Consider the following 9,246-nt stretch of genomic DNA (forward strand, 5'->3'; position numbering starts at 1 on the left):
AAATGGATTTAGGGCACTAAGTCACAAAGGCACAACAAGAATTTAAGGAAACTAAAAACCTTTCTTCTTTAGTCTCTGTCTGATTTCCACACTTTTTCATTAAGGATTATGAAGCTCCTAATTTTAGACCACTATGGAAATTTGATTTTGGATTGGGTTCATTTCACCTGATGTGGTCTGTGTAAAATGCCAGCTGTCTAGGCTCTGTCTGAAGCCAATTAAGAGAAACAGATATCTCCAGATGGGAATTCAGTCCTTCTCTCTTAATGTCAGATGCTCTGAGGCCAGAGGGTGCTCTTCGAGGTCCTGTTTCCCTCCACAGAGAGGCAAACTGTAGAATTGGTTCAGTTCCTAGTCACAAGGAACTAGTGACAGTTTAGGTGCCCTAGGAATCCTGCCTGCCCCCACCTCCTTCTCTACAAGTGCTTGGGTCTCTTGCAGGCCCTGTGTCACAGCTGGCAGACCCGCATGAGTGTCTTAGGTGTCCTGGATGGTGTTTGGGGAAAGTAGGCTGTTTCTTGCTACTGGCTGAAACTAAACCCTTCAATTTTAGACACTTTAATGCCATTGAGACACCTGACAGGACAGCATTAAAACAATTTTGACTGATTAGAGGATGCTGTCAAGGTCCTGAATTTGCTCTTGAGCTGATGGTCACCTGATCCCACAATAAGCCAGCTCTGGTTTTGACCTGTCCAGCTGAGCTCCCTTTTGCCCTCTGGGCAGCCTCATACAAGCCACAGACACCGCAAGGAGAAGAGTGGGACTGCCAACAGAGCCAAGTTTGGAAGAGAGAGTGGAACTCCAGCAACACCAACTTCAAGCAGCTGAAGACTTTGGAAAGTGGTCAAAAGATATGAAAGACTGAAGTTTTCTTCCTACAGTGTGGTAGTGACATAAGTCATTATCCATGCCTCCCATTCTCTTCTCCTTCTCCCCATTTCCAACAGGCAGAGAAGACCTGGTTGTCTTCACAGTTAACTTGCCTTGTTCCAGTGGCAGGAGAATAAGGGCTTATTGCCTGTGCCAAACACATTCTGGTTGTTCTACCACAAGGACAACCATTGTGAAGACAATATACTTTACAGTGAGTAGTGCTGAAATTTGGGGGTTAATTTTCACAGACTCAGTTGTACTTTGTGATTCTGGCCCTTTGGTCTGTGCATAAAGAGAGGCTCCGAAGCAGCTACAGGGGACGGGTGAGTAGCTCTATCTTTTCCAAGCCTCTGCTTGTTAAATGTCTTCTGGATGCAATGCATAACCCTCTTCTAAGGCTAAGGGTTAAACATCATCAAGAAACGTCTCTGATCTGTCAGAGCAAGAAGAAAATAGCAGGGAAAATGTAAACTTCATATTGAAGAAGATGCAAGTAGAATACATTTTGCTGGATAAAGGTGCATCATGGCATGGCCTTTTTAGAGGACAGAAGTACAATGGCAGTACCCAAACATCATAAGAGCTGCATGAGGCCAAAACCTAAACTTCCCTTTCAGTTCTTGCATCTATGCCAGAGTGAGTTGTATCTAATGTGAGTTCTCTAAGTTAGATGACCCATTCTGTCTGGCATCAGCACAGAACAGAGAGAAATTCCCCCCAAAAGCAGGAGAGTAATTGCATCTTCAGTAGCAGTGTGCTTCAGAGCAGTCTCCACAGACCTGATCTCAGGAAAAAGCTTCTACCAAGCCTTAACATTGCCTGCACACTCTTAATTCAGACTCCACATACATGAGCATGTGCTTGTCACACCTAAAGGATGACTTGTATTTTTGTTACATAACAAGGTGGTTTGGTTTGTGAGGCTCCCAGAGTAGGTTTTTTTGTTGTTGTTCAGACTTCCAATCAGCAAATTTCTGGCTCCCTGTTTGCTTCCCTTCCCCTTCTGATACCCTCTCATTTTACAAAGGAAAAAACGAAGAAGCAGAGATAAAAACACTAGCTGCACAACAAGAAAGGCTAGGAATCAAGCATGCTTCACTCGTTGCCTGAGGACCAAAACGACCATCCATGACTGTGATGAGACAACAACCACTTAGAAGTACCTTATGGATTGGCTTCTCTGATTCCCTCTTCCTGCCTTTCTTCTGTTAACTGCTCCACTGCTTGACCAATTCAAGCCCACAACCTGGGCTTTTACTCCAATCAATCCATGAGACAGCAAAGTGTTTCTGGCTACTAAGGATTTTTTAAAATTATTATTTTTTTATTCAGCTTTGTATTTTTATTCATGTGTAAGAAAAGCATATGCAAGAGATTGTTAGAGAACAAACAAGAGACTGCATCCTCTAACTGTATGCTAGGAACAATCTCAAGCTAGTGACCCTTGGATAAGTCACCTTTTTCTTGATGTTGGCATGTTATGACTGGGGAGCAATTTACTACCTTTTCCAGCTTCCAAAATGACTAACAACCTGAAGTTAGATTATCCTAGGTAAATACTCATCATCCATATTAATATCTGCTTCTGGCCGTTGTTATCGATCATCTGGCAAGAAGGTGACGTTGTATTGCAAATGCACAGGGCTGATGCTGATGTATTCAGAAAGTATTCACCTGGCTAATGGGGTGCATCTTCAAGTGTGTCTATCTTTCAATCACTTCACTGACTTCCTGCAAGACTACAGGTTTCCCTCAGGAGTCATCATACCTTCTACTTCTCCATCTACAGGGCTGACAAGAGATCCCTTTAGACTCCTCCACCCTGCCACAGAAGGGGAGGGGACATTCACTCTGAAGATTTAAAAAGGTACCACAAACCTTTAGGAGATCTTGTGACAAGTTATCCCAAGAAACGAAGACTGAAGATTCACCACTGCAATAAGTATGAAGGTGAGTGAGACTTTTTGGTATGTGGGAAACATTTAGTTTGCAATTCAAGATTTTTCATGTGAACATAATATTTTAGGAACTGCAGTGGGGGTTAATAATTTTAACTTAAAAATAACCTAAGATAAATATACATGTAGTTATGTTCAGTGTGCTTGAAACCACTGCATTAGAAATAAATAAGCAAAATGCGCTCTCAAAAACAGGCTGAAATAAAACACTGTGAATCATAATGGTAGATCCTCTCTGGTGCCCATCACAGTTACCAATGCATGAATAGTAACATAGTCTGTGCAAACAAGTAGATATGCAATTTGTTTGCAGAGGATTTATGCTGAATGCTTTCATTTGCATGTGCTGCATCAGCAAACAAACTCCAAGAATCAAGCAAGCCTCTCTCATGACAAGTATGTAATCGTGGTTGATGCAAATAAGATGTTAAGTTTAAAAACTTCCTTTCCTGAGGAACTAGTCATCTACTTTTCCTGTTTGTTTGTAATAGCAAGTCCCCTACATTTGCTTATTGTCTAGTTTCTGTCTTCAGGTGTGGTAGAATCAAGATACATTTTATATGATATTTCCCCTTAGTTTGCACATTATTCTCATTTCTGCAAGATCTAGTGTCCTTGTAAATAGAAGCACAAAAAGCGTTCACCTCAATGACAGTTCTCACCTGTATGGAACCTTTATAATGAGTAATGAGAATAATAAAGTGTTTGATTTAACATTCATCCTCTCGTTAGATCACTGTGTATTGAAGCTGAAATAGCCACAGAGCATGAGGAGGTTGGGCAGCAAGACAGGGAGAAAGGAGAGACTGAAAATACTCTCACATTTAGATTTGAAGTTGAGAAGATCTACAGACCTGAAACCTTTTTCTTGTGTCTTGTGGTTCTTCGCTGTGCACAGGGACTCCGTAAACTGACAGCATCTTCAGTGGCACTGTTCCTTGCAGTGTCCTTCATATCTTTCTCCTGGAGTGCTCCTCAGGTAAACAGCTCACTCAGACTGAATGCACAGCATCCTTGAATCTCGCAGGTTTGTGCTGTGTAAGTACTTGTACTTCTTTGTAATGGTGTATGGTGCTGACATGTCTCTTTCTCTTCTTTGGCATAAAGGCTCATTTCCAAAGGAGAAACTGGACTCCCCAGGCTATGCTGTATTTGAAGGGTGCACGTAAGTCCCAAGCTCTTTAAGTTTTGAGGAGATGACTTTCTATACCACTGGATTATTCCTGATCTGCTTGGCTCCACACAAGCAGTAAATGCCTAAGGATACTGTGGAGGTAGAAGTTCTGAAGCCTACCTGGGTATGCTTATCATTATTTCTCCTTGTCATTGAAACAGTGGCATTGCCAGTATTATTACTAATTTTTAAAGAAATCAAATTGAAGAAAGCAACTTCTGGAAGAAGAAAAGCAAACCAGAAAGTACTGGAAACGTATAGTGTTGGAAGTTTGATTGTGAAACCTATTGGAAAAGCAATTCTCTTAACTGAAATAATCTTAAAGGGGATTTAAGACATACTGGTTATAGTCATCATCCCTTATTCTCACTCAGGCTTTAATTAAAACATCTTCCCAAGCAATAGGATAAAACACATTCCTATTACAAGCATCTTGCATTACAGTTGGTATTCAGACCACAAGCAACCTCTTCTAAGAAGAACTTGGATGTCAGGGTTATCGATATTGTTGTAATTAACTCTTGCAAATTAACTTTTGAATTTCTGGTATTAGTACAGAGTTAAAGGAGCATTAAATATAAAATTTAGAGTCAAGGAGAGATGATCTTGTCCTTTCATGCAGATCCACATTTAACAGAAACATTTGTGTTTTTAACAATTCTATTCTGAATTGTTTCAAAACCAAAAAGTACCAGGCAAGGTATGTATTGAGGGAGCAAAATTCCTTCAAATAAATTAAAAAAAAAGAAGAAAAATAAGATTCCCCCCCCCTTTTTATTTACTTCTTCCAACTGAATAATGAACTGTTATTATTATTATTTTATATAACAAAATCCCTTTAAAAAACAATACTTTATAGACCAGCAAAGAGACTGAAGGCTCTTGACCATATAGGAGTCAAGGAAAAAGTGAAGAAAATACAGTAAATTCTTCCATACTACATACAGCTCCTACAGCAGATTAATATATGAATGAAAAGTGCTGGAACAACTCCTTTTTAGAATAAAGTATGTTTGGGAGTGTTCCAGTTAAGGATGGACTACTGCTGATTTCAAAAGACCCCAGGGGGGATAAATGCATCCAATTTTATGTTTGTAGAATTAATGCTGTAACTTTGGGTTTTGAAAAGACTATAGGGGTTGTAAGGTACAAATTACAACAGATTTGCGAGGTTGTTTTCACCTTTTCCCACTGTTCTTCTAGAGGGACGGCGATTCATCTCAGATGAGAGCCAGCAAAAAGATCTGTATGACAGAATGCAGCTTGGTAAGTAAGTGTCCACAGTCTTTCCTCGGATTAGGAAAGAAATCTATAGAAACAGGAGAGGGGTTGTTTTCCTGGAATCATATTTAAGGAAGCACTTTTTTTATATAACTTCCTTTTGTATATCCTTCATTCCAAAAAGCATATTATAAAGACCATGCATCTGATTTTCTTTTCTTGTGTACCGATGTGACTTCACTTCCATAAGTGGTGATGTTTCACATTATTAACATTCACATGATAATGTTTCACATTATCATCAGTCCCTTTGACTTTCTTTTCCCGGTGGAAAAAAATCAAATGAAATTATTAACTATGCTGAACTGACAAGTGACGAAAGTCAACAACATTATTTCATGCTAGACAATGTGCCTGGAGGAAATAACCCTGTAGCAAAATAATAACACATGAAAAAAAATGTTCTTTTTACTTTCTAAGGAACTCTAACATAACCCCCTTTGGCAAGAAATAGCTAACCTCTTCTGTGTTAGACGTTTTTCAGGCTGGTTTTGAGTACATAATGTTATTGAGTGAAGGAAAGAGCAGTATTTTTTTTCTATTTGTATCTCTAACTGTAGATATAAAAAAGCAAAGAGCAAAATAAAGAAATCGCATAAAACACTAACAAACTGGGCATCTTTGATTTTGTAATTCTAGAAACACGCAGCCAAAACACAAATCCTTTATCTCGTTCTGAAGCTGCAGCGCTGTTCCTTAGTTCCTTACAGAAAGCCCAAGAACCAGGTAAATGCATGTTTTGTTTTGCCCGGAGCTTTTAAAGGGGTTTATAAATACTTAATTTACTAACATGTTAATCTAAAAAGTCAGTCTTGAAATAAGGTGTTCCACAGAGTATATTTTATCAGGGTGTACATTTACACAAGCTAGAACATGAATCTGAGAAGTCATAGTTGGTAAACTTTTCTATAGTCTGCTTTTCATTTGCTTTTCAGATTTTTATTGGTTTAGATTCAAGGGAACGGCTATTTTGATTTGAATTTTCCAAAACAAAACTTCTCTACCGGGACTTCTTTTTCTACGAAATATTGCTTGTGAAATTTTCATTACTCCATTGGCTTTTCTGCCCTGGTAGAAATGCTTAAAAAGAATTCTAAAAAGCTCCAGAACAGGAGCTGTGGGATTAACATTTGGCTTCTGAGAGCTGTCACTGGCACAGCTGACAAGGGGTCCCAAGGAGATTTAGAGGCAGAGCCCTGAAATATCCTGAAAAATCCAATAATCATTCATGTATTCCCAGCCTACCATAGAGCTTGTCCAGCCCTCCCATATCTGTCTCCTCATCACCTGCTTCCTCACACTGCTGCTGCATACTTCTGCTTCTCAAATCAAAACCTCAAAACCTGTGCCTTTCACAGCCTCCTATAGCAGAAACCAGTTACTGAGTCAGTCTTATATAACTTGTGTTCCCCCATCTCCTTCACGCATATTGCACTCCCTTAGATGAAAAGCCCTGTCTCCTGTCACCCAGCTCCCTCACCCTGTAATAGTTCACCTTTCCTCCCTAGACCAGCCTTCCTGCAAAGCTGTTGTCCCAAACCCCTCATCTTCTGTTGCCTGCATGCAGCTCACCATGCTGAGACCCTAAATCTATGCACTCTGTCTGCTGTCATAGAATCGTAGAATCATTAAGGTTGGAAAAGACCTTTGAGATTATCTGGTCCAATCATTACCCTACTACCAATATTACCCACTAAACCATGTCCTTAAGTGTCAGGTCCAACCTTTCCTTTAACACCCCCAGGGACGGTGACTCCACCACCTCCCTGGGCAACCCATTCCAATGCCTGACTACTCTTTCTGAGAAGAAATGTCTCCTAATTTCCAACCTGAACTTCCCCTGGCACAACTTGGGGCCATTCCCTCTAGTCCTATCACTAGTTACCTGTGAGAAGAGGCTGACCCCCAGCTCCCCACAGCTTCCTTTCAGGCAGCTGTAGAAAGCAATAAGGTCTCCCCTGAGTCTCTTCTTCTTCAGACTAAACAACCCCAGTTCCCTCAGCCACTCCTCACAGGACTTGTGCTCCAGGCCCTTCACCAGCTTCGTAGCCCTTCTCTGGACATGCCCCAGGGCCTCGATGTCCGTCTTGTACTGAGAGGCCCAAAACTGAACACAGTACTCAAGGTGTGACCTCACCAGAGCTGAGTACAGGTACCCTTCACCTCTTCAGTTACACAGACTAATTTTTTGCCCATGCCCATTTGGAAATGGAGTTGGGAACAGGGAAGTTGTAAAAGGAAGGATACACGCACCAGTGCTGTGGAGACCCTGTGCTCTACTCCAGCCCCTGGGTGCTGGGGAGGCTGCAAGAGCTTATGCAACCTCAGGAGCTTGTCCAAGCTATGTTCCTTGCCTCTTTGGTCCAGGTCATGGAGGAATAGAAGGTGACTAGAAGCTACCTTTGTGGCATTTTTGGTCTCAGTTGTGACTTTTTTATGCAGCCTCTTAATTACGGTTGTCACAATAGGAAGAAGTGCTTTATTTGAATTATGAAATGTAAAGAAAAACCCAAGTGAAATATGAGGTATTTTGTACCTTTTGCATAGATGCATGGTAAGACAGGCCTATTACTGCCTCATTACCTTTGACATGATCACTAGCGTGCAATAAATAACTTGCCATTGCTACCATACCACCTCACCTTGTTTATCTAAAGTATACAGCTTTCCTGAAATGAAAACAGAATTTACCTGGTGTATGTGCAGATATCCTTGAACCATTACTGTCTTTTCCAACTCCTAGCATCTCCCACTGTACCTCACATAATTCTGGGGCTCTGTGCTCAGTTCTCTCCTCCCTGCCGTGGCAGAAGTCTGAAAACCGAAAATTTCAGTGGTGCTTTGAGTGAAAGAGGCAGAATTAACAATGAGCATAGGGCTTTAGACAAACTATATGGGCAATTTTAAAGATAAATCAGTGAAAGTGTCTGTTACTTGTGAGCTAACAAAAAGAGAAAATCCTGTGAAGTTCATGATTTATAAATTTTAGTGGTGTTTTCCTGCCTGTTGTTGCTGTTCAAAAGGAGATAGTGTCTGGCAACACCCCTTAAGAAAAAAGGTGACACATTTGAGAAAGCTAAGCAAAACTGGCAGCTTGTTTGAAAAATACTCTGTGGAATAACATTGACATCATTGTAGTAGTAGACTAACAAAACAATCAAACACGGATAAGCCACACATTTTCAGAAGATCACGTTCAGTTGATTTTAGAATCCTCTTGACTGAGAGAAATGTGCAAACACAGAACAAATATATTGGTTTTTTCTGCATGAAAAATTTGTGCCTTTTACCAAAATATTTCCCTGGACATGCCTTGCTCCTTAACAAATAGAAAAATTCATACATTTAAAATGACAGCAGGCATGATTACTTCTATTTTCATCATTTAGCTAAGCAGTCAGATTACACTAGGGCTGTCCCTGAGGTATATTTATACCCTGAAAATGATGGGTGACTGAACTTTCCTTTATCTACATCTTATTTTTCCCCACTGTGTCTTGTCTTACAGTTGAAGAAGAAAATGGTGATCACCCTGGCTACTTGACGGATAATTTATCAAATTGGTGAAATATTTCAAATTTCTTTAACATTTGTATTCTGTATACCCTGAAACCATGATTTGTGTAAACAGAGTATTTCATTCATCCTCACTTAAGTTCCAAAAGGGTCACGTATTTATTCATAGCAATGGTTTGAATACAAACTGATTAAAAGTTACCAATTCAGCTAAAGATATTATTTGTAAAGTTCTTGCCTTGTTTAGATCATTTTGTATTTCTCATCCAAAATTTAAAATACACCGTTCCATCTTAGCTGAAAGGATGATTAAAGCTGTCCTTTTGCACAATTACTTCATTAAAATCAAATTTTCAGTAGTGAGTGGAAAACCTTTTGCCACCTTCTACCCAGCTGTATATCGGAGCCATTTTTGTTTCCAATTAAGGTGGATTCCTTCAT

The 9,246-nt window shown here is 40.0% G+C and overlaps 1 protein-coding gene across 1 annotated transcript; it reads left to right on the forward strand.

Moving 5' to 3' along the window:
* Positions 1-2,396: 2,396 nt before the first annotated feature.
* Positions 2,397-8,945, forward strand: SPX (spexin hormone). The gene is made up of 6 exons (XM_040561603.1): positions 2,397-2,428; positions 3,567-3,813; positions 3,942-3,999; positions 5,212-5,274; positions 5,929-6,015; positions 8,798-8,945. Exons 1-6 carry the CDS (start codon positions 2,397-2,399, stop codon positions 8,854-8,856), a joined length of 546 nt encoding a protein of 181 aa, XP_040417537.1. The 3' UTR covers positions 8,857-8,945.
* Positions 8,946-9,246: the final 301 nt, after the last annotated feature.

Source organism: Cygnus olor, chromosome 1, assembly GCF_009769625.2.
Source record: "Cygnus olor isolate bCygOlo1 chromosome 1, bCygOlo1.pri.v2, whole genome shotgun sequence".
NCBI lineage: Eukaryota > Metazoa > Chordata > Aves > Anseriformes > Anatidae > Cygnus > Cygnus olor.